This window comes from Peromyscus maniculatus, chromosome 2 (assembly GCF_049852395.1).
Source record: "Peromyscus maniculatus bairdii isolate BWxNUB_F1_BW_parent chromosome 2, HU_Pman_BW_mat_3.1, whole genome shotgun sequence".
Taxonomy (NCBI): domain Eukaryota; kingdom Metazoa; phylum Chordata; class Mammalia; order Rodentia; family Cricetidae; genus Peromyscus; species Peromyscus maniculatus.
In genome coordinates, this window is record NC_134853.1 from 172,557,989 (window position 1) to 172,585,881 (window position 27,893).

Consider the following 27,893-nt stretch of genomic DNA (forward strand, 5'->3'; position numbering starts at 1 on the left):
GCTGTGGAGAAATAGAAAGCCACTAGTGAACGCCAATACATATACTAAAGTGCCTGGGCGTCTGCTGCCACCAAGTGACGGGCTGCAGGATTGCAGGGCGGGTTTATTGGCTAGACAGGAAGCACGGGTTTCCGAGCTTCGTCCCCTGGGCTTTGCGGCTTCGTTCCTCTCTTTGGTAAAGAAACCCAGTTCCTCCTATAAGAAGAAAATGGTGTAAAGTTGGATTTGGAAGTCCTGTCCATGGACATCCTGGGGAAGGCTGAAGAACTGGAAACTGAGGCAGAGCATTGTCTAGTACCGCTGGGAGGCGGCATTGGCAGGGCAAGCCTGACAGCTAATCTGCACGTGTTAACACAAGGGAACACAGGCTCCAGAGCTGCCTGCACAGGGTCGGGTGGGCCCAGTCTCGTACCCATGAAAGCCTCTCCCTCAAGGCGGCAGCCTAGTGTCCCCAAAGATTAGGATCCCTGCGCCTTAGTTTTCAAGTGTCACAAAGGGGAGATGGCACTTGGCAGAGTGGGGTAGTGAGGGTACTGGAGGCCACACGGGAGCTGGTCCGGGTCGGAGGGCGGGTCGGGTGGTATGTCTCACTTCCGCCGGACGCTTTGGGGAGAAGGATGGAGGAGGAGCGGAGGCTGCGGGGGAGGCTGAGCCGCCGCAGGCCGCCTGCAGGGGGCGGGTGAGGCGGGATGGAACGGAGAGGGTGGGGGCGCTGGGGCCGCGGGGAGACAATGGGGGTACCTCGACTTTCCCGTCTAGGTGCGGGGTTCCTCGCACACTTGCACCCCGCAACTGTGAGGCCTGCTACCAGAAAGGCTCCGCCTTTCTCCGGGCGCGGTCGCTTCTTCCGCCCCAACCCTGCGGTTTCCCCCACCTCCTCCACCCCTCTTTCCGTCGCCTATCTAGCCTCTCCCTGCTCAGCCCCATGCTCCATTGTTCCCTAGAGCCCACTTACCCTCCAGCGTGAACCGCACGCTTGATCCCCTACTTCGGGCTCCCTCCCTCCCTTACTCCACTGTCGACTCCTTCTCCACTTCCCCAGAGTCTTGCCGCCCCTCACTGTAGAGCCCCTGTGACCTCCCTTGTGAGACCTCTTTCTCGGGACACTCTACCATGGATCCACTGGCTGACACTTCCTATGCTTCCCAGGGCCCCCAGCTGCCGCCCCTGGTTCCTCATGGAGGACAGTAAGAATGAGCCGTGGGCTGCTCTCCTGCGCAGCACTGTGAGCGGGGACGTGGATCTGACCCCGAACGGTCAGCCGTTGCCGCCACTGCCTGCTTTTTCCAGCCAGGTGTGTCCAGAAGCACTAATGGGGAATGGCCTGGGAGAGGATTCCCCGGGACGCTGGGGGAGGTCATGGTGTTGGTGGCTATTATCTCATGGGCATCTGCTTTTTAGGAGTCTCTGCCTGACCCAGAGCCCGCTGTGCCTCCTGGGGTCTTCACTGTGGGATCCAAAACTTTTTCCTGGACGCCTTTTCCACCTGCCCTTGGTGGCTCTGGAAACTCCTACCAATTGTTCCATGGGCCTGGAGGCTCCCTGGGGTCACCTATTCCATCCTTGAAAAGATGTCCTGCACCAGATTCCCATCAGACTCCCAGCCCCCAAGAGTGTGTGTCTGTGCAGAGTACACCTGTGTTGCTGAGCTGTCCATTGTGCCAGAAGGCATTTGATCCGACGTGAGTTTTCCATCCCAGACCTCAAGCTTAAGACTTAGTCCGTTGTAAAACCTACTCCTAAGAGAGTGCGTGCCTAGACGTGGCTCTGGCCTTTTGTTTATTTAACTAATTTTGTTGTTGTTGTTTTGAGACAGGGTTTCTCTGTGTAGCGCGCTGTCCTGGAATTTGCTCTGTACATCAGGCTAGCCTCAGACTCACAGAGATCTGCCTGCTTCTGCCTCCCAAGTGCTGGGATTAAAGGCGTGGACCACTACTGCCTGGTTTATTTAACTAATATTTAAATTAAAATGTGTGTGTGCACGCGTGCGTGTGCGCGCCATGCGTGTGGAGGTCAGAGGAAAAGTTGAGGTCTGTTCTCACCTTTCACCGTATGAATCCTAGGGATTGAATTTAGGTACTCGGGATTGGCAACAGGTGCCTTTACCTGCTGAGCCTCCTGATAGCCTTTTTGTTGCTGTTTTGACTCTCAGTGATGCTCTTGCTTCGGCCTCCCAACGTGCTGGGATCTCAAGACTGCACCACCACATTTGGTTAGCTTTGGCTACTTAAAATGATACAGGAACTTGAAGAACTTGAGCCCACTGTTGCTGGGCTCAAGGGCAGTGTGTTTTAGATGGTGTGTAGCTGGTGCACATGTATCCTATGTGTTGAAGTAGAAATGGCCTGGGGAGGGCATGGATTCTCCAAAGTTAGCTGCTAAGATGACAAAACCGGAAGTGAAGCAGAGTTAGCCTGATTAAATGGTTACCAGAGGATAACGCAGCTGGAGCCCTAGTTCAGAGCCCAACAGGCCCCTCCAAATATTGTTTAAAAGAATTTGTGCTGAGCTGGGAGTGGAGGTCCACACCTCTAATCTCAGCACTCAGGAGGCAGAATCTGTGAGTTCGAGGCCAGGCTAGTCTACATAGTGAGTTCTAGAACAGCCAGTGCTATGTAGGCCCTGTCTCAAAACAAAACAAAATGTGCTTATTATTGTTTGTGTGATATATGTATATGTTCATGTAGGTTTGTGTACAGAGGTAGGTGCCCATGCATGTGGAGGCCCGGTCAAGTGGTTTTCTTGATCACGTCCCACCTTATGTTTTGAGACAGAGTCTCTCACTGAACCAAACATTGATTTGGCTAGGCTGGCTGGCCAATGAGCTCCCATCTCTCTGGCCACCTCCAGTGCATGGGTTCCGTATGCATGCTGCCAGTGCTTGCCTTTTCTGTGGGTAATGTTTGCACAGCAGGAACAATGGAACCATTTATCAATGGAACCATTTCCAAAGACTCCAAAATGTGGCTTTTTTTTTTTTTATCAGAATCAAGCTTTTATGAATTTGAGAGGAGCCCCAATCCCAACCCTCAGCAACAACTATCTCTACTCACAGCCACATAGCTCAGACAAAGTGATGTTAAGTGTGGGCTGGCTTGAGTGAGGTTGTGGTTGTCCCCAAGTGGGGTCCTGTTTATGTGACCTTGAATGTACTGTAAAGTTGACATTTCCATGCTTCTCACCTATCAAGAGACCCAGGGGCAGAAGCTGGGGTTCCCACTCCCCTCTTGTTCCAGGGGCTTTTTGTGCTGTCCTTGCATGAAAAGACTCCTGAAGACAGGGTTATTGAAGATGGAAGCTCTGCCCGTTGGGTGCCTTTCAAGTGGCTGTATCAGACTTGGCAAAGTGCCTTTACTTTTCCAAAGTAGGTATGAGCAAGGTAGGCTTAAGTCTGTAGTGACGTGTTCTTACATTGAACTGTAGAGGAGCTAGGATGTATTTGGCCAGACTCACCCCTTGAGGTGGCAGCCACATCATCAGGGCTGGCTGGGGGGAACTCTTTCCATGCCCTTAAAGGAGCTCCCTTTCATTCCTGCCCCAAGGCAGGAAGTTCTGGGTCTTAGATGGCAGGGATGGATGTTGTCACGAAAGGCAGGACCCAAGCAGGGAGGCAGACTGGCCTTGGACAGGTCATTTTGGTAGCTAGACCCAGACTGAGCTGTCAGTATTGTCCTCTGAGGGCAGTGTGTGCAAACATTGCTGCCCACCCACGCTGGCACAGGGGAGCTGGGGACGCCCCTCAGGGAGGACCACACCATTCCTTCTTTCCTGTAGCACCGTCTGAGCCCAGTGCAGCACTGTTTGATTCCTAAATGTGACAGGTATTAAATACTAGGCTGACATGCATACAGTGTTCTTTGTCCCTAGATCTTGCTGCTATATTCAAATACTTCATACAGATATCTCTCACTACTGGGGACTGAGTCCAGTGCTCCCAGTGTATCTGTCTGTAGATGCTCCTCTTTTTTTTTTTCTTTGGGTTTTCAAGACAGGGTTTCTCTGTGTAACAGTCCTGGCTGTCCTGGAACACTCTTTTTTTGGGCCAGGCTGGCCTCGAACTCACTGAGCTCCACTTGCCTCTGCCTCCCAAGTGCTGGGATTAAAGGCATGCGCCACCACTGCCTGGCTTGTCTTTTTTTTTTTTTTTTTTTTTTTTTACCTAAAACAGTTGTTACTGGGCTAGAGAGATGGCTCAGTGGTTGGGAGCCCTGACTGCTCTTCCAGAGGACCCGGGTTCAACTCCTAGCACCCACATGGCAGCTCAAGGCTGTCTGTGATACCAGTTCCGGGGACCCGACACCCATGGCAAAAACACCAATGCACATAAAATGAAAATAAAAAAAAAACCAACAACAGTTGTTACTTCATAAACCCTACATAGCTAGGCTTTATATAAGCAGCTGTTACTCTATATTGCTTAGGGAATAATCACAAGGGCAAGTCTGTTTACATTTAGTACAGTCACCAATTTTTAAAGTACTTTTTATCTGCGGTTGTTTGAATCTGCAGATGTAGGACCCACAGATAGGGAAACTGCTGTGTTTTCTGATATCTATGTGTCAGATAGGCAACTGGTAAGACAGTCCATTAGCTGGGGATGCCAAAACCCTTCCTTGGTCTTTACTGATACAGTGATATCTGGTGGTTGTGATTGTCTGTCTGTCTGTCTGTCTGTCTCTGTCTCTGTCTCTGTCTCTGTCTTGTGTATGTGTGTGTGTGTGTGTGTTCCTGACCTTTATTTTAATATGTAACCTAGGCCTTGAATATCTGAGGCCAAACAGTCTTCTTGCTCAGCCTTCAGAGTAGCTGAGATGACAGGTGTGTGCCATGCCTAGCTCTTGGTCATGACTCTAATAGTTTATTCATATTCAGATTCTGGGGCTGAAGTCCCCGAATCCATGTTGGTTAGCCATGGCCAGGGCTCAACTGTGTCTGGGAGTTAGCAGAAGCCTGGCAGTGCAATGAGTTCTACAGAAACAGCTCTTTTGTTGTGGGGTGGCATCTGGAGGAATCCCTGAGAACCCACTTGAGGGCTGCTGCCTGAAAACTCCCAACAGATGGCCAGAGATCCATACAGAACCTTGAGGTGTCTTGCAGAAAAAGTGTTAATATCTTGGTTAGATTGGCTAAGGGGTTCTCAGAGACTTCAGAGACCATTTGTTGGGGACTGCCAAGTTAGAGAGCCATTGAAAATCACAGGCCCTGGGAATCAAGTGAGGGGCTGTGCTGTCCGGGGAGTTCTGTTCCCATTCTGGTCATTGACCTGGGTATGGGTCAACTAGGATGCAGTGAACAAGCCAAGGCCTAGGATGCCTGGGAGGGCAGGTAATGGGCATCTGGTTGGGCAGCAGATGTCCAGAGGATTCTCAGGACTTGTGAGTTTCACCTCAGGACTTCTGTTGGTAAGTTCACCAGCCTCAGCACATACAAGGTGAGCTGGCTGCTAGGAGAGACACAGGGCACTGTGATGAGTCACAGGGGTTCAGGGTTTGTGCTTCATTGGGAGATGGCGGCCCTGATCTAACAGGCTTTGATAGGACCGTCTGACATTGGTCTGGAGAAGGGGACTCACTGGTCATGTGCATTGGGTTCAGGAGCTGTAGGGAGGAGTGACGAAAGGCAGCGTCTGAGGGAGAAGTAGTGCTTGGTGGATTGCTGTCTGAGGATGGAAGGCTGTGGGGTGCCAGGAAGGAAGCAGGGCCCTGTGAGCAGAGAGACCAATGTTTGCCAGTCTCCTGGTGGTGAAATGTAAGAGATGGCCACTATAATAGGTTGGTGGCCACATGGCCTCCATCAAGTCCTGGGCTGCTGAACATTGTCCTGGCAGCTCTACTGACCACTCTAGCTAGGTCACCTCCTCACCTCCTCCCTTCCTCCCTCTGATGGCCGGATGAAGTTAGGTGGAAGGCCAGTCCATGCACTACCCTTCTTCTCTGGCCGTGATACCCTTCCCAGGGCCATTGGCACAGGACTTTTGAGGTACAGGTGCTATGTGGGCATTCCAGAAATGTAGGGCCAGAGGCCAGATGACTGAATCTTACATGATGGGGCTTGGTCTTTCCACATCAAGAAAACAATCCCCTCTCTGAGTTTGAGGCCAGCCTGGTCAACATAGTGAGTTTCAAGACAGCCAGGGCTATACAGGAGACCCTCTGTCAAACAGACAGACAGACAACCTCCCCGCAACTCCCCAAAAGAAAGCATTCCCTCCTGGGTGTGATGTTTGCCTCTTGGAGGATGGTAGGTGGCTGTCCTGGAGTAACTCTTACCTTCATGTTTATTTCTTCTGGGCAGCCTAGTGAGTTGGACGTTCATGAGAACTGCCCTTTGTACTGGCTGATGGACGTTCCTGGTAGGCTTGTCCAGCCCGTAAGCCTGACCTGCTATAGACAGGCGTGGGGCTTGAGGAGGGCCTGCACTGGATCTCTGGAGCCAGGAAGCTCTAGCTTCCCTGCTGATCTCTGCCTGGGATGGGCTTTTTGTTTTTTGAAACATGGTCTCACTACGTAGCCCTGGCTGCCCTGGAATTCACTGTGTAGACCAAGCTGGTTTTGTACTCACAGAAGTCTGCCTGCCTCTGCCTCCTGAGTGGTGAGATTAAAGGCGTGCGCCATCATGTCTAGCTTTTTTTTTTTTTAACTTAATTTACCGTCTGTGTGTGTGTGCGCGCACACACATGTGTACACATACCACAGTGAGTCATAAGGAAACTTTCAGGAGTTGGTTCTTTTATCATGTGGGGTCCAGAGACTGAACTTGGGTCATCAGGTTTGGCAGCAAGCGCTGAAGTCACTGAGCCATCTTGCTGGCCCCAGGAAGTCTTTGGGGCTAGCTTTTGGCATGGTCCAGGATGAGTGAGCCAACAGATGAGGTTGGAGCTTCATGACACTGGTCAGGGTGGGAGTCTGCAGGACTAAGAATCCTTGGTGTAAAAAAGGGTTCTCAGGCAACAGGGAAGGCCTAGCTTAACCCACTGAGGTCATGGTGAACCCTGCTTACTGTGTCCTCCAACTGACAGCTATGGAAGAGTTCCGGACTCTTCTCAGGGCTTAGAAATATGTGGAATTACCCCTTTCTGTGGCCAGCATTCTCCCAGGAGCCTGGTGACTGTTTCCTCTCCCTTGCAGGCTGGCCCAGCTGGATGTGGATAGCCACCTTGCTCAGTGCTTGGCTGAAAGCACAGAAGACATGGTGTGGTGAGCTGCAGGATGCCTCTCCTGTCCCCTCCTTCCAGCACACACACTGACATGGGGATGTGACTGCTGAGATGTCTTCGTGTGGTGCCAACGTCAGTAGGTCCTCTGTGATGGCTCCTTTCTTGTCAACTTAACTGGGTTTGGAATCACCTGAGAGACAGACCTCAGGGTGTGTCTGTGAAGCTGTTTCGAGAGATTAATTGAGAAAGGAAGACCTACCTTGAATGTGGGTGGTACCATCCTGTGGCCTGGGGTCTCACTGAATGAAAAGGAGAAATTGAGCTGCTTCCTGACTGGGGATGTGATGTGTTTCTCACCTGTCACCACAGCTACAGCTGCTTTTGCTACTGTAACGTCAGCCGTGAGCCAGAATCCATCTTAAGTTGCTTTGATCAAGTATTTTGTCATAGCAGGGAGAACCCCACCCAAGCAAGTGAGCCAGGGTCTGTCACAAGACAGAACGGGGATCTCTACCCAAGTCAGCGTTTGTACACAGGCTGGCACCTTCTCCTGACTGCACGAGCAATATACTGGATTACACTTCACAGACATTAAAAAAAAAAAAAAGGCAATTATATGTATTTGTATGTGTCTGTGTTGGGGGCTTTGTGCATGTGAATGCAATTGCCCATAAAGGCCAGAGGAGGGTATCAGATTCCCTGGAGCTGTAGTTATAGGCAGCTTTGAACTTCTGGGAACCAAACTTGGGTCCTTTGCAAGACGATGATGTGGAGATGGAGCCCTTGGGAGGTGACAGGTCATGAAGGTGAAGCTTCCTCAAGGGGATTAATGTTATGTACTGAAGGGGCCTTGAGAGACAGGAACCTCAGGACATAGCAAAATGCCTGTCCCTAGTGTCCACATGGACGTCACCAGAACTGTTGGCTCCTTGGTTTCCAGGACTAAGATAGAAGTATGTTATCTACCTAGGCTGGGGAGTGTCTTGGTGGTATAGCATTTGCTCAGCCTGAACCAACCCCTGGATCTAGCCAGATACTGGGGCAAGGAATGTGTCCTGGCAACTAGAGCTGACTTGCACAGCATGTAGAGTCTCTGCAACCTTACCGCTAAGGGGTGGGGCTCAAAGCCATTTCACTGCACATTTCAGTTTGGGTGGTTCCCAAAGAAGGGAATTTAAGGGAGAGGTAGGGGGCATATCTTCTCATCCACATGTTCTGGCTGGCACATAAGTTCTGGATAGTAAGCTCCAATACCTGCTTAGACCTGCTGTACCTCCTCTCCTATTTTGTGTTTTGAACTATGTAGCTGAGGACAACTTGATTTCCCCACCACTACCTTCCAAGTGCTGGGATTACAATATCCACTGTTAAGCTCATTTGCACCTGACATTCTTGTGGACAGAAACAAGTGTTGGCCTATGGTTGGGGACAGGCATGGTTTGAAAGCCTGAGATAACCAGAAAATCTTTATTTTCCTTTGGAAAATGGTTTCAGTGAGTTGGGTATGGTGCGCACATCCGGAATCTCAACACTTGGCAGGTGAAGGATTAGCAGTTCATGCCTAGCCTCTCCTACATAATGAATTAGAGGCCAACCTGGGCTACAAGAGACCCTGTCTCAAAAGCAAACAGGAAGGGTTTCGTATAAATCATAAAAACATGTGAAGGGGGCCGCAGTACAGTGTCGTGGTTGGTGAGGACTCACCTGATAGGTGTAAGGCCTGCATGCAGTGTCCAGCAACCCTTCAAAAAAGTCAAACTACCCCAAACTAACTCTGTTGCCAGATAAAAAGGCTCTGTTAGGGCTCGCCTAGAGGGGAGTCAAGAGATAGGTACAGACAGATGAGAGAGGAACCCTGGTCACAGGGGCTGAAGAGTCTCTCGGGCTGCCTGCATGTTAGAGCTGGGCTGCTGATAGCTGACTCAGTCTAAGGCAAAAGCCCCAGAACCAGGGACACCAAAGGTGATGGTCTCAGTCAGAGGGCCAGGAGTGTGTCCCCGGGAACAGGGGGAAAGATAAAACCTGGAGCTCTGATGTGAGTGGCTAGATGACATCTCCTGAGGAGATCTCTTCTCACCTGGTGGACTCAACACCAGTCTTTGAAAACATCTTCACAGACGCCCCAAAATTCTGTTCTTCCAGGTGTCCAGAAATCCCTAATCTAGTCAGACTGGTACTGTTCTAACTGCAGTTCCAAAGCTATCACCTGAGTGAGCAGAGAGCTTGGGAGAGCCAGGGGTGTGTGGCAGTGGAGTCTGACATAATAGTGGTACATCCGTCCAAACCCATCGAACATATCAGGAGGAAAGAGGGCATGTTACGGGAATCTTCAGTCATGCGGACAGACTCATTTCATGGGGATGGTGACAGTGGCACTGAGTACATGGGACACTACTGCTTTGTGTTGTGAGCCTAAATATATTCTAGGAAGGGACTCTTAGGAAAACGGAATAAAACCCTTTGCTTTCTCCAAATATCTACTTCAAACACAGTAACAATAAGGGCATTTTCATCAAAGTCTTTAATAGATGTGCAAGAATACGAACGACCTTGGCCGTGGAGGGCGAGAACATCATCCACAGAAGGAACGCCGGCCGGCGATGGGCTCCACTGATCAATTGTACAAAACCACATGGTTATGGCTACTGCTTTACAATCATGAAAGTCACCAGTGTTCGTGAACCATTTTCAAAAGACACACGCTATCTTGCCCGGAGCCGTTTGCAAAACGTTAGGGTATTTCCCACCCACCCACCCCAAGTCACATTTCATTACATCCTTCACTTTCTTTAATTTATAAAACAAATTACTATATATAAAAATCTCCCCTTCTGGTGGGCACAATGTTATTCACACATTTGTACATGAGCAGCCGAACCAGTAACCAGCAAGTCATTTGGCAATAGGGCAGTATCCAAATAAACAACCCCATTTCTAACAAACCAAGGGCCCCTGTGCTGTTTGGGCAGAGTTGTTGCTGTCCCTAGGCAGCACACTGGGAGGAGAGGAGCTTGCAGGAGCCGGGTTGCTGTTGGACCATTTGTGGGCTCTTCATCTTAGCATTTTGGCTCATAGGCAGATGTGACTGCACAGCCCTCAGACTGGGGCTCCAGCCCCCTGGACATCCCCAGGCTGGGCTGGACACCCCTAGGAGGCCCAAAAATTGGCTCTTAGGCTCTTTGCATTTTTGTTGAGCAGTTGCTGGGGACAAGTCTTACTGATGGACACTGGGAGTGCTGGTTGAAATGTGTCCATGTTCAACAGGAGTTACAGAGCCACCCAGAAGCCTGGACTTGGGGTATGATGTCAGAAGCCTGGGCTGCCTGTTCTGTCCCAGCACCGTGGGCCTGGGTGTGGCTCTGATGAGTTCAGTGCCAGACATGGCAATGGCCTGAGAAACCTGAGTGTATTGGGGTGAGGGCTGCGGGCGGCCACGGGGCAGCACAGCAACAGCGCCTCTAACTTTTCATTTTCTCTAACTTTGAAATGTGACAGGGCCACCGGCCCCGAGGCATGAAGCGACTGTGACCGGAGGCTGGACTCCACCCTGCCTCGCACGGAGACTCGGGTCTCATTCCGGCAGGGTTGGGGTATGTAGCACGTCTGCTACATGGGCCAGCCTGGCTTGAGTGGAGCTGGGATGCTCAGTCACAGTGCAGCTGTCTCCCGCACTACCAAGGGCTGAAATGATGGCTCCTGCCACACCTGACCTGCTAAGGACTTAGCTAACCTCTTTCCAGGGAGCCTTGGGTTGGCCTCCCGAACTGCCTCTAATCTGAGGAGGAGGAGGAGGAGGATGGCTGAGCACAACAGTTATGGAAGCAGACCTGCTTCCTCAGGAAGAGTACAGGATTATGGGTATTCTGTCGCTTTAAGGCTAGGGTCCATCACACACGTGTCTTTAGATTTTCTAATCTGGAGTATTAGTGATAAAAATATTTTCCAAAAATCTAATGTATAACACAAGACATCTTGGAGGCACTGGCTAGTGTTTTCAGAAATATATTTTGTGCGGATTTAGTTTTCAATTATTTTTCCCTTTTTATTTATTTGGTTTTACTGGTGCTTTGGTGAGCAATGTTTTAGAATCTCTATAATCCAGTTTCCCCCATCAGAGTCCAAAGGGCTGGTGGGAACAGCGCCACCAACTTAGCCAGGATGTCACTTCAGCCTTGGACTACCACGGCTGGCTGCACTAGGTATGAAAATACTTGTTAAATATTAACAACAGAACTTACCGGGATTTAGAAAACGTTCCGAATCTGTAACAATTCTTGTTGCAGTGCATCCCTGCAGGCACTTGGGTGCCCGTCCCCTGCCTACGTTCTGCCTGCTCGGAAAACGCAGCTCCTCCTCACGTGGGGGCTGCGTTGGGGACGTCAGGCGGTGCCACTCAGAAAAAAGGCATCAGAGGAAGCTTCGACATCATCGGTACATTTTATTCCTCAGGGCATTACACGCTAACTTTCCTGGAGCGGGTCAGTGCATCGAGTTCTGTTTCTGTGGAAAATGTGCACCTTCAAAACGGCGTTGACTGTCTCGCCCTCTGGTCGGGCTGCCATGGGCACAGGAAGCGATTCCTCCAGCACAAAGCCAGCCTCTGGGGTCTGGACACAAGAGACTGCTCTGTCCAGAAGTGCCTGTTGGATGCCCCTCTGCGGTCTCAGTGGCCAGCATCCCTCCTTGGCTGCTCGGAGCCTCGTGCCCAGCCTGGCATGCATATGCTGTGGTTAAGGGTAAAGTGACAGGGTCATTCACAGGCGTGTCCACAACAGAGACGCTCGTGGCCTCACACGGACTCCTCAGCAGAGAGCAGAAGCGGGTTGATGTACTCAAAGCCTTCAAACTCAGACTGGTCAATCCTCTTTATGACGTCCCTAGAAGCATAGGAATGGGGTGAAGAGCGGTAGCTGTGTCCCTCCCTCAGGCACCACCCTCCCTCCAGCCCACACTGCAGAAGTAGGGACCCAGGCATGAGGCCATGTACCAGTCTAGACACAGGCTGCCTGTGGAGCCGGGCTACTCAGGACATGTTCCACTGTGGCATCTGTGGGGGCAGGTCAGGGTGTTTGGGGCCTTGCAGCGTCCTGCCCAGGACTTACTCGTCGTCTGGAGTCAGCTGCACGGGCTCGCTGGTGAACTGTGTATCAAAGTTGTCCAGGCCATAGTCGTCTGTGATCTGGGGCTGGAAGGGAGGCAGGGCCTGCTTCTTTTCCAGCTGAGAACATTGACAAGGGGGTGTCAGATGGGTGGTGAGCATCCCTCTGCCCGCTTCAGTTCTTTGTATGCACATAAATCACAGAATAAAATGGGAAGCTCAGCTTTTCAACATGCCTCATATTTGAATGCCATTTTTTTTTCTTCCCCTTAAAGCACAGAATCTAGGAGAAAATATCCAATGCCAGGAAAAGTCTACTTCAGTTAAAAAGTGATGGATGTACAGGCCCTGGAGACCTGTGCCTGGGGAAACAATGTCACTGCCAGTGGCTGGACCCTTTTTCCTTTCTTTCCTGGCTTGGCAACACCCCCACCTGGATGAGCACAGGAGAACCTATCTTCAGTCCTCTCCCCACGCTGAAGTGTCAGCTCCATCTTTTACTATTTAGAGGTGCACCCTCTAGTCCAGCAGGGAATGTACAGCAGACACCATGATGCATGTGCAAAGAATCCCCGCTCAGTCTCACACCTAAACCCATTCACGCTTGGTAACATGGCTGCTTGCATTCTAGGCATCTAGGTGTGACATATGGACCTCTGTGAATTCAAGACCTGGTCTAGATGCCAGTTCAGGCCAGCCGAGATACATAGTATAAAATGGCATAAACTTATGGGTTTCATTATGAGCTTTTCATACATTTACATTATTATGCTTTGTTCATATTCAATCCCCATTGCCATCTGTTCTAACCCTTGCTCCAAGCGTTTTGCTGTTGTTATAACTGTTCTGGACTCCAACAAAGAGAGAGGGGCGTGGTGTACCAAGATGGATTGGTTATGTATAATATAGCTGTTCAGCCGGGCAGTGGTGGCGCACACCTTCAATTGCAGCACTCGGGAGGCAGAGGTAGGCAGATCTCTGTGAGTTTGAGGCCAGCCTGGTCTACAGAGCAAGTTCCAGGGCAGCCAAGGATACACAGAGAAACACACACACACACACACACACACACACACACACACACACACACACACACACACACTACAGCTGTTTTTCATCAAGCAGGGCCCTTACGCCACACAGGGGCAACTACACACTTAGGGCATCTCTGAGCTTCAGTGCCCAGGGTGAGAGAGCCTTCTTTCCAGCATTCGCTCAGCTCTTCCAGGGGAAGATGGGTGACAACTGGTCTCAGAACAATGTACAGATCTGTCCCAAGAGCCACAGTGCTCTACGTGAGCTAGGGATGCAGGCCCTGAAGAGACACTGCATGGGTCTGCACTTAAACCCACATATGGCCGCCATGACCATGGGAGCTGATGTGTAGTCCCCCTACCCCCATCCAATGATGGCTCTGTGGCAGGGTCAGTGTCTGGGTTATAGCTGCCTCTCAATGTTCTTAGAAACAAAACTAATCCTACAGAGTACAACATACACGGGTGAATGAGTGAGTGAGCAAGTGGATGAGAAAATGAATGAAGAAGGTGTGAAGAGTGGGTGGATTCATGAATGAGTAAGAGAATAAGATTAAGTTAAGAGTCCTATCCTGCTAGTACAACAGAAGACCCAAGACTGGGTAACCAAGAGGACTAGACGTTTGTCCTTGTGTTCTGGGGGTGACTCTTTACCTCTAATGAGGCACCTTGAGCCCAGGGCTGCAGCGCTGCCTTTCAGGCTAACTGGCCCAGGCCTAACCCCTCCCACACCCCAGCAGTTCCCAGCAGTTTTGGGGACATACTTAGCTGTCTAGAATACAATTGACTGTTACCAAGCATGAATGGGGGTGAGTGTGGGAATGAAGGAGGACTCCTTGCCACATGCATCGTGGTACCATGTGGTGACACGAGAGTCCCTTCTGACTGCTGCGCATTCCCGGCTGGATTAGAGGGTCCACTTCTAAATAGCAAAAGTTGGAGATGGCAGCACCAAGCCAGGCAGCCTCTGGAGGAACTCCAGACCTCAGTGAGTCTGCTCGGAATACACTAGCCAGCACAGAGGACAATGGGGAGTCAGTTCCCAGCACGGCTGTGGGTGGGAGGTGAGCCGAGAGAAGATGGAGAGCACTGACCCCTCTGACTCTTGGCATCCAAACAAAGACGCCCCAAGGCCAGGGTGCTGTTGCCACTTTCGCCTTCTGAAGTCTGGGCTACGAAGGCTGGTCCTGGGCAGTAAGGGCAGGAGGTCCTATTCAGACTCAAGGGCGGGGAGGTGTGCCTGGGGCTAGTAGCAGTTGTAACCCCATTTCTGATGCCTCCACCTGGCCGTGGTTCCCACAACTGCTTGCTTGTCTCTGGAGCCCCGGCACGGGCCTTCTGAGAGTGGCCCTTCATCTGGTCCTCCTGTGTTTTCCTTTCTTTTCTCTCCTGGCCACGGGCACATGCCACGACCAAGGCCTCGTCCTTCCCTTTTCCTGCGGTAGGTTGCCTGGGGAACCAAAAGGCTTTGTGACAGTCTGTCCTACTTGCTTTCCTCTCTGGAGTCTTTCTTCTAGAAGCCTTGAACCTATAAACTTTATAAAAAATTACATTTATTTATCTGTGTGTGCATGAGTGGGTGGGTATGCACGAGCCATGGCACGTGTGTGGAGGTCAGAGGACATTTCACCACAGGCATCCTGGAAATCTAACCCAGGCTGTCAGCTTGGTGGCAAGTACCCTTACCCACTGATTGGTCTAGGTCTATTTAATTTGCCTGACCTGGGGCAGGAGCAGAGGCCATCAGCTTCCTGTCAGCTCTCACTGGTCAGGCCTCGCTGATGTCAAAGGAGTTTATTTTAGCCACAGTCTGACTCACTCCTCAGGGTGGCCTTGCCATGGCACCTGCCAGCAGCCTGGAACACAGCAGGTTTAATGGCAGATGGTAACAATGCCCAGATGGCCACTTCAGCTCTCTCTACTTCATGATGGGTCAGGGATTGGGACCGTTGGAAAAATCTGACATGCTGTCAAACCATGTCTGATGGAGCACCCTTGTGGACAGACCCTTGTGGTAAGCAGCCCTAGCCAAACTTCCGGAGGGAGCCAGAACTTTGATGTACGGACCCATTTCTTTCAGAATCAATTTACTGGACTGTGTCCAACAACTTTCCCATGGCCTTTATGCCAATATCCAAACCTTCTGGCGGAGACTTGGCATCGAAGGATGTGCCGGATGGCCCATGGTGGACTTTGTGTGCTCAGTGGAGTATATACTCCTATCCTGACATCCCAGAGGAGGGGCAGGACTGGCCCCATAGGCCATCCCTGTGCCCCTAGAGACAGCTGGCATGTGGATCCCTTCTGACTCTACTCTTTCTCTAGAGCAGTGGAGAGGGATGGAAGAGGAGCCTATGTCTAAGGCCCAGGGAGGACCCTGAGCACCAAGCTCTGGGGTGGCCTTTGGTGTGAGTCTAGAGAGTAGAGGCTAAAAGGACCTGGTAGCACAAGGTCACTATCGGGGATGGTGTGCCATGCAGACAGTAGTTCTCAGGTCAGCCACTGGGTATGCAGAAGAGGGTCTCATTTGTGTCTCTAGTCCCTTACATTCATCAAGACCATCCTAGTGGACTTGTCTGAGGCAGAAACCCAAGAATCAGGTTGAACCTCCCTCCCCCGCATCTGTAAGGGCAGCCACTGTTAGGCCTGCTTGAGCTCATCATGATTCCTTCTGCCCCATGACACTCAGGATGGAGGATGGTCCTAGGAGACATTAGAACAGAATGTGCCATAGGAACAGTGCTAGTTGGGGAGGAGGTAGGTGTGGTGGGCTGGTTCCTGATAGTCTACCCGCCTACTTACAGGACCTTCACCCACAAATAAGCCATTCCAGAGCCCAGATCTCCTCCGCTCAGGTGTCCCAGAGTCTCAAGTTACAGCAGGAGTTTGTCTGTCATTTCTGTCTCTCAAAGCCCAAGCCCACAAGGGGAAAAAAAAAAGAAGGGGAGGGGGATCAGAGATAAGCCTGGCCCCCTCTTGCTTCAAACATACAACACATAGTAGAACCATACAAGCCTATAATCCCTGAATGAGACCCATGCCAGCTGGCTTTGTACAAATCTTTAAAGAACAGCATAGGTGGCCTCAGGCTCAAGAATGTGGACACACCAGTTACTACCATGGCTGCACTGGTGGTGCTGACAGGAGCAGAGCTGGGTCAGCGAGGGGAAGGGCTGGAATTAGCAGCCTCTCCAGTGATGTCACAGTGGCTCAGGGCTGGGGCCAGTTCCAGTTCCCTTGCTGCCCACATCTATCCTCTTCCTCATGGCACCAGACCTGCACTAGGGACCAGCATCCTGGGTTCCACGGTGACACCTCTGGGCCTGAGCTCCCACCTCAGATGAACAGTCCTGAAGCTGCAATCACTGAAGCTGGTGCTGGGCTGTACGGTCCTAAGGTCCCAAGAAGTCCTGGGGTGCAGCCCCTCAAGAGGCGGGACACCAAGTGATCACCTGAACAGTGGCTCATCTAGAGGAATGTCCCCAAGAAAACTAGACGTGAGTCCCAACAGACAGGCTATGCAAGCTGCCCAACAACCTGAGAACCAGAAGGTGGGCCCCACCCAAGTGACCATCAGTGGGTGAGCAGACACATGGTTCATCTGTGCAAGGCAACTACAGGCAGCCATGTCACATGAATATCACCATGACAAGGACGATCCTTGAAGATGCTTCACCAAGCAAAGCGGGCCAGAATGCAAGACCACCTACTGGATGGGCCTCCTTTCAAGACAGAGTTGCAAGTCAAATTGTAAGACAGAGCACAAATGGGTGTGGCCAGGGAAGGGGATAGTAAGGTGGGTGTGACGACCCATGCCATGAGTCTCCTGGGCTGAGGAGGAAAGGCTCTGTGGTAATGGCTCCAGGCCCACAAGATGTGTGCCATGTGTATGATGCAGAGGAAGACCTCTTCAGCCCTTCTTGCTGCTTAGAACACTTGGCTGGCCAGCCTAGAGGCAGCTGGACTAAAATTAAACACTATTTATATCATATTCCATCACTTTTAGTGAGGCAAGAGTGACTGGAGATGAGGCCTGGCTGCTACTGACCATGTGGGAGCCCAGGGCCAGGGACAGAGGAAGAACTCAGATCCTACAGGCTCAGATGAGGTGGACCCCAGTGAGGCAGGCTCAGAGGAGAAGCCATGAGGAGGGTGGGTGGGACAATGTAGAACTTTCCCTGTACTTCATGCATGGATCTGCTAGGTCAGTCCATGACTCTGGGCCAGATGGGGGTGACAGGTTTCAGGACTGTGGCAGGCAGTAAGCCTGTGGGTAAAGCTGCCACTACTGGGCCCGGGCCAAGCCAGCTATGGCTGCATTGTGAAGAACAGAGTTAGAAAGAAATCCACTGCTTCTCTCTGATGCTACCAGAGCTAGAAAATGAAATTGAAAGCTGACAAAATTGGTTCTTAAGGATCAAGGGCCAGTGAGATGGCTCAGCAGAGAACAGCTCTTGCTGCCGACACTGATGACCTGAGTTTGTTCCTAGACCTGTATGGTGGACGCAGAGAACTCACTCTCGGAAGTTGTCCTTTGACCTCCATATGTACAATGCGCACGTGTGCGTGCATGTATACATACACACACACACACACACACACACACCCCAATATTAAAAAGTGTCCATGTTCTGTATACTGAATAGATATTTACACACACACACACACACACACACACACACACACCCCAATATTAAAAAGTGTCAACGTTCTGTATACTGAATAGATATTTACACATACACAAGGGAGAGAACAAGAGGCTCTGACAGGGCGGCTCTGGAAGGGCCAGGGGTTGTGGGGCACAGTCTGTCCGGATCACTTGTTGCCCCTGCAGCCTAGCCCCTCCCCATTCTTCACAGTACTCTAGACACAAACAGTCCTATAAATAAAAAGTGACTGGTTGCACTGTGTGGTGGCACACATCTTTAATCCCAACACTCGGGAGGCAGAAGCAGGTGGATCTCTGAGTGTGGGGCCAGCCTGGTCTACAGAGAACGAATTCCAGGACAGGACAGCCAGTGCTACACAGAGAAACCCTATTTTGAAAAATCAAAAAGAAAAAGTGACTGGTTATATAACAAGATCCTGCTCTTCCCTGAGGATGGGATGTAGACATCAGTGCTGGCTGTGGACCATCTAAAAAGGTCAGGGTGGGGTTGGGGAGGAAGGTAAGGTGTCCAGTGTCCCCAAGCTGGGCAAGTTCCAGATTTATTCAATGGGCTAAACTTCATATTTTCCCTCAAAAGAATATATATATATATAGTTTTGTTCTTTGAGACAGGGCTTCTCTGTGTAGCTTTGGAGCCTGTCCTAGAACTCACTCTGTAGACCAGGCTGGCCTCGAATTCACAGAGATCCACCTGTCTCTACCTCCCAAGAACTGGAATTAAAGACGTGTGCCACTGCCGCCCAGCTAAAAGAACGTATTTTATAGGTCACATTTCAGTAACTTTCCAATTACTTATTTTGGAACAAGTTTTTTTTTTTTTTTTTCTCCTAAAATCAGGAATGGACTCAACTCAGAACCTTGAAGTCTGTGCTTACTACCTACCAGTAACTAGTAGTAGGACAGATACGGTCTGGGCAGCTTTGGAAAACCAACCACACTGAAAAAAAATGTCCCTGGGGCCCAGACACCATCTACCAGGAACCCAAGTGCACATGGGCCCACATTCTGCCTATGAGACCAGCCCACCTTATGGAATGGGCACGAGTAACGCTTGAGGCTTACCAGATCCCAGTCTATGCTGCGGAAGAAGGCGTGGGACTTGATGTCGGAAAACCCAGTCTGTGGTCGGCAGCCAAGTCTCTCTTTGGGATCCTGGAGGTCAGAGTTCAAATAAGGGTGAGTCAGGACTCCCAAGGAAACCGCTGACTCAGCCTCTACCCATCAGGATGAGCCAGCTTTCCCCACTGTCTCCAGCTGCTCTCCTGCTCGTCCAGGGTATAACCTCCCCCTGTTGGGAGCCCTTCCCCACAGGGTTACTTTCTCACTGTTTGTTATGCTAAGTATCAATAAAAATTAAACTCACTGGGCAGTGGTGGCACATACTGTTAATAGCATTCAGGAGGCAGAGGCAGGCAGATTTCTGTGAGTTGGAGGCCAGCCTGGTTGGTCTACAGAGCCAGTTCTAGGAAAAGATCTACCAGTTCTAGCCAAGGCTATACAGAGAAACCCTGTCTCCAAACACCAAACAAAACAAAACAACAAACAACAACAACAACAAAAAAAGCAAACTTTGGACTCTCATTCTTTTAGGGCTGGAGAGGTGGTTCAGCAGTTAAGAACATTCATTGACTGCTCTTCTAGAGGACCCAGGTTCAATTCCCAGCACCCACATGGCAGCTTACATCTGTCTATAACTCCAGTGTCAGGGCACTGGACACTCATGGCAAAACACCAATGTGCATAAAATAAAAATAAATAAATAAGTCTAAAAAAAAAAAAAAAGGAACTCACAGAACCCAGAGGCCCAGCGCCAAAGCATATGATCAAACCTGCACAGAGGAGCTGGCAGTCAATGACAAAACCTTCAGCAGAAGGACTCTGCCCACCCCCTCCATCCCAGAGAGACACAAAAGAGATATTCTGTCACCACAGCCAGAGCATACCTTATTTAAAAATCCTTTCAAGACGTGTGAGGCCTTGACAGACAGGAAGCGGGGGATCCGGATTGGCTTTTCCAGGATAACTGTGTGGACAGGAGCCAGGTGAGAAGACTCCTTGGTAGTGTTTACTTTTCCCAGCAGCCTACAGGGCCCCTGAACTCTGTTCTTTTATTTGGGGGGGAGCACATAATCTTGCTATGTATCTGCTGGCTTTGAACTCCTGACTTTTTAGGAACCTCCTGGTGGCATACAATGGCATATATCACATAACCATGTATGAACCAACAGCTCCTCATACACTACATTTTGGTCACAGGCATGTGGAGGCCTCTGCACACCAGTCACCAGAGGGCGCTGAGGGACATAACAGTGGCCATTAACTCTGAGGAGGAGTGAGAGGGGAACCTGCCTGGGGCTATGGGGAACGCAGAAGGGGGCTCTGGCTAAATCAGGGCAGTCTCTTTTTAGGTGACTTATGGTGAACTATGGTCACCTCACTTCACATTCTCTGCCAGAGGAATGGCTCCACATGTCCTGTATTAGTGCTGAGACATAAGCCTGGGCAATGCCCCTCATCCTCACCTTCAAGAAAGGAAGAAAAGAACATGCAGAGACAAGGAGGGAGTGGATGCCCGGCGGGCCACCAACCTTGGAAAAGGTAGTCTTCGGTGTTCATGTCAGGGTTGTCCGTGATGATATCAAAGGGGGAGCGCCCAGCCATCATCTCAAACATGAGGACGCCCAGCGCCCACCAGTCCACGCTGAACCCTAGGGAAAAGCAGGCATTCACTAGGCAGGAGGTGGCTGGGAAGCCAACACACTCAGTCCATGAATGTGAACGTGCCAAAGGGAGTCAGCACCCATCTCCCTGGGTGGCTGGACTGCCCTTCACTTACTGTGCTGGGCATGTGTTTCCTCAGAAGCTGCAGAACTGGTGTGTGGCTGTGACTTGTGGGTTGCCCAGGCTGTTACCTGGCCCTTCACCTGTGCTGATTGCTACACAAACATGCATAATGGGTCCAAGAAAGGACCCTGCTTTGTTCTTGTCATTACCATTATTCGGTGATGATGATGATGATGATGATGGAGAGGGTCTCACTGGCCTTCAGCTTATACCCTCCTGCCTCAGCCTGGTGAGTGCATGTCATCATAACTGGCTTTTTTCTTGCTTTCATTTAAAGTTACAAAGCTCCTTTCTCACTGAGGAATGTAGCTCAGTGGTAGAGCACTTTTCCCACACATGCAAAGCTCTAGCTTCAATCCCCAGTGCTGCCTAAACAGAATCAGCCAGAACCCACTTCTCTGAGGTAACAAAACACTTCTCTATAATTCCTTCTGCTGTCACTACTTTCTTCCTTTCTCCCCCTCTTTCTTTCCTTTCTTCCTTCCTTCCTTCCTTTCTTTTTTTATGTTCAAATGCTAAGTTTTTTAGGCAGCAGGAGGGAAGACCTGCCTTCAGCTCTGTCCTAGAAAGCCTGGCCATCCCTACAGTCTCTGAACAGTTCATCTGCTCCATCACACATGGGATCAGGGCCAGTAAGAACCCTGGCTGGTTCTAGACTGATCTCTGGCTCCAACTTGCCATCTTTCCTTCTCTGGTTACTGAACAACTTCAACTGAAGCAGCTTCTAGGAGCCCAGTTACTCTCTTGGGTCAGTGACCCACACACACTGCCTGTTGCACACTCATTTATGTGAAGTGTATTTATGACTGAAGCCACCATCATGAGTCAGGGATAAATAGCACATGTCTGTAATCCCATGTGCATGACAGAAAACATTAGGATACAAAACTGAGTGTGTGCACAAGCACACATACACAACATATGTAATAAACCTGTGTGCACAGTAAACAAATGCACACAACACACACACATACACACTCACTACATGCTATATACTCTCCTCCACCACATGGATGTACATGTACCTGTATATGTACACTACCCCACCCCCACATGGATGCACATGACTGTTTCCACCTAGAGAAAGAGGAGGAGCAGACATACACTATTGTGTCCACAGGGTTTCCCAGATCACCCTCTGCTTTGGATCCTAATTGAGGCATGGCTACCATTCCCAAGGAGACCTTGTTTCTTCCACATATGCATGGCCAGCAGCCATCAACCTGGGGTGCTGTGACCTGACCCTGGGTCTGTCTGTCTTTGCTTCATGCTCTTCCCCCACCCCCTCATGGCTCCTCAGAGAGGAATGTTCAGGGTTGTCTGTGGGCCTGAGAAGGTGTGCAAGGGGTAACACGCACCTGGGGAACACCAAGGGATGTCGTGTGTTGTCTTTGGGTGTAATATGGTCACAAATCTCTCCCTGTTTATTGTACCAGGGCCCTTGCAGGAGTTGGTCGGGCAGGTCTGTGCTGAGTGAACGTCACCGGGTGGGGAGACTTCTGGAAGGTGTCCACCTACATTGACCGGCTACGTGCCTTGTACTCACCGTACTCTTCTCCTCGCAGGATTTCAGGGGCAATATAGTTCGGGGTTCCACAGAAAGTGCTTGTTGTATCACCAGGGCCCAGGCCTTCCTGTGGGGACAGAGTGGGGACAGAAGGGTGAATCCCACGGGCAGTGGCGCTCCTTAGGAGGTGGGATGGTCACAGGCAGGGGTGCTGCAGCATAGTCACCACTGGGCTGTGCCCAGTCTGCAGGGTGTCAAGGGCAGACAGGCCAGGTGGGGGACAGGTGGGGCAGGCACCTTGCACATGCCATAGTCCGTCAGCTTAATGTGTCCATCGGCATCAAGTAGGACGTTGTCCAGTTTCAGGTCCCGGTAGATGATCCCTCTCTCATGGAGGAAGTTGAGAGCAATACAGATCTCAGCAGCATAGAACCTGAGGTGGGGGCATTCTGTGGTCAGCAGAGGGGCAGTGGCAGGCGGCCAGGGGCTGGTACACCCAGCCCCACAAGGTGTCCTGGTCACCAGGGAAGTGCAAATTTAAGTTATAGTGAGAGTCCACCACCTATCCAACAGAATGGCTACTTAACACAGCCAGAGTAAGTGATGAAGACACGGGAAGCTGGAGCCCTGTGTACCACTGGTGGGAAGAAGAAGACAGAGAAGAGGGCTAGGGGCCAGGGAGAGACTGTGGCCTATCAGCAGAATGAAATATTATCCAACCTTTAAAAGGAAAGGATTTTTGACAGGCTACACAGTGAATCACAAAGAAGACATCATATCAAGTCAAATATATAAAGACAGATAATCCAAGATTCCACTTGGGGAGGTCTCTGGAATCAGAGGGAGGTGCCCAGGGCTGGGGTCAGGAGCCTGGGGAGTCAGCATTCACAGGGTACAGTTCCAGTGTGAGAGATAAAGAGGCTCTGTGTGTGGTGGCGGCTGCATAGCCATGTGTCAGCTTCATGGCACTGAACTATATACTTAAAATGGCTGAAATGGTAACATTAATACTGTGTGCATTTTACCACGAGTGCTATAAAAGTGGACAGGCAATAAGTGGTTGCTACTTCTGCCCACTTTCCCCAGAGGGAGCCTAGGTGATGCACAGGACTTCATGGGGGTAAACTAAGATAAATAAGAAGGGGCCATCCAAATTTAAGTCTCTCCAGCCTTCCTGCAAGGCGTGGGCTGCAAGGGAAGCGCCAGGATAGTGGGCTGGATGGTAGCTGCTCAGAGCCAGGAGCAGAACCGGGGGATTCTCTCCTGAAGCTAATAAAGGCCTGCTGTACTCTACCACTGAGGGAGTGTGGAACTTAGAGAGAAAACAAAACAGCCCAGAGAGCCTGCCCTCCTGGGTGAGGGGCTTCTGCTGGAAGTCTGAGGAGGGGCCAGCCCTGGGCACAAAGCTCCTACATTCCCCCAGAGGTTCTGGAATTCCTTACACCACGGCAAAGTCTCATCTTTGCCACCTTCTACCCAAATCTCACCCCCCTCTTTTCTTGCTGGCCCGAGGAAGGTCTCCAGGCCACACTCTTCGTGGATCTGGACTTACCTGGCATGCTCCTCCGGAAGCTTCCTCTGCCTCTGCATGTGGAACATGAGGTCCCCCCCATTGACGTACTCTATGACCAGGAACAACCTGGCAGGAGAGAAGGGCAAAGGATCAGGAACAGAAACTGCCCTGAAGCTCGTGCTAGGTTCACTCTAGTCAAAGGCACCAGCAATGTGGCCAGAGTGAGTGGAACCTCCACAGAGGGTCACTTTTTAGCAGAGGCTGAGTCACCTCTGGGTGCTGACCTGCTACCTCTTAAAGTGAATCATTCATGCCTAAAACAAGGATGTGACGGGCCACCTGGGAGCTCATGGGGCCAGCAGGAAAACACTCAAGGTGAAAGGGAGGCGGAGGCTGAGCTTGGCATTTGGGTTGGTGAGGCACGAGGCATGGTTTCAGACCCTGACATTTGGCGTCCAAGACCATGTTGGATAATAGATGTGGCTTTTATCACATGATACCAAGGTAGGGCAGTTTTTAGAAAAGAAGCAATAGACTCAGGTGTTCACTTTGTCACTATCATTTTGTCTCTTGTGTTCCTGTCAGAGTCCAGCTCCAACTTGTGGAAGGATTCTTCGGGGGAGGAGAGAGGAATGAGGAGTATTATATAGAAAGACAGAAAGAGACAATAAGAAAGACAGAGACACAAGATAGCTTTGGGAAGGCCCTGGGTCAATACCCAGTGCCTTGAGATTTTATTCTAATGGGCCTTTTATATACTACCAAGGAGAGAGGCAAAAGACCTCCCCCTTTCAAGATGTACAGCCAAGTGTAGACCCTTCAAAATACCTGGTAACCATGCCCATGGCCAAATCATCCCATTATGCAGCCCTGCTGGGTAAAGCAAGCCCAGATTCTCTGACCCTGAGTAAGGTTTTACTAGGAAGCCTCTGTGGGCCTCCACATGTCCCCAATGGTGCTAGGTCTGTTTTAGGGTGTACACACACACACACACACACACACAGACACACACACAGACACACACAGACACACACACACACACACACACACACGTCAGAGAGACGGTGGCAGAGGCCCTAGGATAGGTGAACAAGTAACCAAAGAAGGGGCAGAGGACTAATGGAGCACAGGGTAAGGGGAGAACAGGCTGTGGGCCATCCTGGAGGTGGAGCAGGTCTGGCTCAGATGGACTAGGAGAGGATCCATGGGGCGGGTGTGGAAACATCAGGAGACACGGTTTAGTCTCTGTATGTGGATGGTCCTCAGGAAAGTGTAAAAGGGCAGGCCTAGGAACCACACAGGTGTCTGTCCCCCTGGTGAGAGAGGGTCACCGTGGATCAGTGAAGGGATGAGGAGGAGCCAGGCTGAACTGGATGGATCTGCCAGTAGCTGGACATAGGGAAGAGGGATAAGAATGGGCGTAGCCTGGCTGCTGGGGCTGAGGTACTGACACTCCAGTGTGGGGACAGCACAGTAGGTCCAGAGGGAGGTGGTCATGATGCAGTGAGTCTGAGATGCCACCAGCCCAGCAGGTGGGCAAGGGGAGGGCAGCAGGGGTCAGGCAGAGGTCAAGTCTCTGAGTTTAGGAACTGGGATCTAGTACACAGCCCTCATGTCTCCTAACACTGGCCATGTGTTTTCTTTCACTAATAAGATCTTTGCTGCATTTAATAAGACTTAATTTTCAAAATTCAATTCACAATAATTTCCCGAGATGCCCCGTTGAGGGCACCTTGGGGACATCTGGGTTGGCAGCATTTGCCTGGACTGTTTATCTGCAGTTTGCTGCCCACCAGCAGAGGGTGGGAGCAGCAAACCCTTCATCTCCTGGCTCCTGTAAGAGCTCTCAGCACACTGGCCTGAATGTACCTCACTGGCTAACTGTGAATCCACTGCGGAGAGATGTCTGCATTTGGCCTCCAAAGCTCTGGCAAGAAGCCAGAGAAGACAGGAAATACTGTCATAGCAAGTCAACTGGCTGTAAGCCACTCACTAAATTCAAATTACATGTTTAGATGAGAAACAATTCCTAATATGTGGAAATCAGAACAAAAGCCCCCAGCACCAGATGAGGATATGTATTTCCCCTAGGCAGCCAGCCCCAGGTGTCCTGATCCCAAAGAAAATTCTAGTGTGCTTGTGTGAGGGCTGAGGATACCACCTTCTCCAATCTTAATCATGGTCGCTCAAGGTTTGTATATAAAATGGACCTTCTGCTCTAGTGTGAATCACATCTGGATTGCTCACATTACTCAACACAATGAGAAAACTGCAAATTGTTACCTTGTATTGTTAAGGAATAACAAGGAAAGTCTGAACCTGAGCCTGGGGTACAGTTCAGTGGCAGAGAGCTTGCCTTTGCATGTGTGGAACCATAGCTCCACACATGCCAGTACGTGTTCAGTACAGACAGACGCTCCCCACAAGGACTTCTGACACACCCAGGTTGAAGCCGCAGAGGAGAACCAGCAGTCCGAGGCAGAACCGGTGCACACCAACCGTGAATCACCTGTGGCGGCTTTTCTGTTATTGTTCCACAAAAACAAAGGCGTTTGCCCTCTGGCCCTTAGAGGGGCAGCCTCCCTGACGCAGATGAGCAGAGCCCTCACCCCTGGGCTGCAACGCGCTCTAAGTACCTCCAAACGCCACTCACATAATGACCATGGCGCCCTGGGAGGTGGGTTCGTGACTCTTATCAGACTCCACGAGACATCTAACATCTCAGAATCAGTCGGAGGGATCTCTTCCAGACTCTCTGGGTGACTACAAAGCCCAGCATGAATATTTTTCCACCTACCAAGAATCACAAACTCAATGGGTCCTGCCATCAGGGAGGGCCGAGCCCTTTCCTCAGATGCCAAGTAGTGGACACTGGTGATAACAGCGTCCCATAACAGGGAGAAACTTCGGTCACTTCCAGAAAACGTAAGCAAACACCCTAGCCTGGAGGGTGTCAAGCCCCACAAAAGCAGAAAGGTAGCATCTCTGTCTGGAGAGGCCACAGTGGATTTCTACACAGGCCATTTCTGTACGGGGCTGTTTCTCTTCCTGCCCTCCCTCCCTCGAGGGTCTCACAACACAAACCAGGCTGCTATCGAAGTTTTCATCCTCCAGCCTTGGCCTCCTGGGATTACAGGTGTGCGCCATTCTGCCTAACTTTCATTTATTTATTTTGTGGGGTGTGTGGTATTTCTAGGGGTGTATTGTCACATCATGCGTGTGAAGGTCAGGGAACAACTTTCAGGAGTCAGTTCTCTCCTTCCACCTAGTCAGGCTGTCAGGAGTAAGGCAGGTGCCTTTACCCCTAAGCCATCTTGCTGCCCCCCCCCCCCCCCACTTTCTTTCTGTTTCTGTTATAAAATCAGCTGTGAAACTAAGGATTTGTGTGTGTGTGTGTGGGTTCTACAGACAAACCTCAGTACTGTTTTCAATGCTTTTTTCGAAACAGAAATCCCCCAGGAGTACCGAGTGGACTGGCCTGTAGGCAACTGAGGTTGGTTTGGGTGTTTGTGGCTGTGAAAACACGAGATCATATCTGCTCCTGCAGTTGGCTCTGTGTGCTTGGAAGGTACTTCCCACACCAAGTCTCTTAGCCTCAAATTCTGTCTCGGGCCATGGCTACATTTCTCAGCCAGGTTGAAGCCAACACACAGACTTTATGCACAGGTGTCTGTGCATCAGACAATAAGCACCGGCCACTGTCCACAGTCCCTTCGGTCACACAGCCATACCAACCCCCAAGGGAGACTTATTAGGATGGGCAGGGGCCTGTTGAGGCAGTCAGATTCCTAATGCTTTTAAGGCCATACCACTGTAGGAAGGAAGCAGTTAATGGCTCAGATGGATATTATCACTTATTCTTAACAAAATGTGCAGAAGTTACTAAAAACCAGTAGAAATGGATCCATTGCAAGGGAGAAAGGGCGTAAAGAGAAGCAGTGAGCTCCAGGATGCAGAGCCAGAGAAAGTTGTAGGTAGTGGCCAAGTCCACTGCTCCCCTCACCAGGAGAGGACCCAGAGAAAGAGGGACCCTGTAAGGCCCACTTCCCCTGTTCCCCAGCAACATAGGTACCCA

At 50.7% G+C, this 27,893-nt stretch overlaps 2 protein-coding genes across 8 annotated transcripts in view; one reads left to right on the forward strand and one right to left on the reverse strand.

Moving 5' to 3' along the window:
• The first annotated feature begins 574 nt into the window (after positions 1-574).
• Faap20 (FA core complex associated protein 20) lies at positions 575-7,338 on the forward strand. The gene is made up of 4 exons (XM_015985981.3): positions 575-679; positions 1,150-1,294; positions 1,402-1,682; positions 7,128-7,338. Exons 1-4 carry the CDS (start codon positions 618-620, stop codon positions 7,198-7,200), a joined length of 561 nt encoding a protein of 186 aa, XP_015841467.3. The 5' UTR covers positions 575-617; the 3' UTR covers positions 7,201-7,338.
• A 4,236-nt stretch (positions 7,339-11,574) lies between these two features.
• Positions 11,575-27,893, reverse strand: part of Prkcz (protein kinase C zeta) — a 112,649-nt gene continuing 96,330 nt past the window's right edge. For 6 of the 7 annotated variants that reach the window (XM_042272278.2, XM_006992389.4, XM_076565816.1 and 3 more), the window contains 8 exons: positions 23,858-23,944; positions 22,603-22,738; positions 22,345-22,432; positions 20,543-20,662; positions 19,898-19,977; positions 19,017-19,106; positions 12,259-12,374; positions 11,575-12,033 (listed from right to left, as the gene is read on the reverse strand). In XM_042272278.2, coding sequence (XP_042128212.1) covers positions 11,946-12,033; positions 12,259-12,374; positions 19,017-19,106; positions 19,898-19,977; positions 20,543-20,662; positions 22,345-22,432; positions 22,603-22,738; positions 23,858-23,944 — 805 coding nt within the window. In that variant the 3' untranslated portion in view covers positions 11,575-11,945. Of the gene's footprint in view, positions 12,034-12,258; positions 12,436-19,016; positions 19,107-19,897; positions 19,978-20,542; positions 20,663-22,344; positions 22,433-22,602; positions 22,739-23,857; positions 23,945-27,893 lie in introns of all 7 variants that reach the window. The other variant, XR_013049517.1, reaches the window with a different exon arrangement.

Bases quoted from the DNA above. Each gene is read 5' to 3' on its own strand.
- Faap20 (XM_015985981.3), top strand. From the start codon at position 618: ATGGAGGAGGAGCGGAGGCTGCGGGGGAGGCTGAGCCGCCGCAGGCCG. The intron at 680-1,149 runs GTGAGGCGGGAT...TATGCTTCCCAG, and splicing joins AGGCCGCCTGCAGGGGGCGG to GGCCCCCAGCTGCCGCCCCT. The intron at 1,683-7,127 runs GTGAGTTTTCCA...TCTCCCTTGCAG, and splicing joins CAGAAGGCATTTGATCCGAC to GCTGGCCCAGCTGGATGTGG.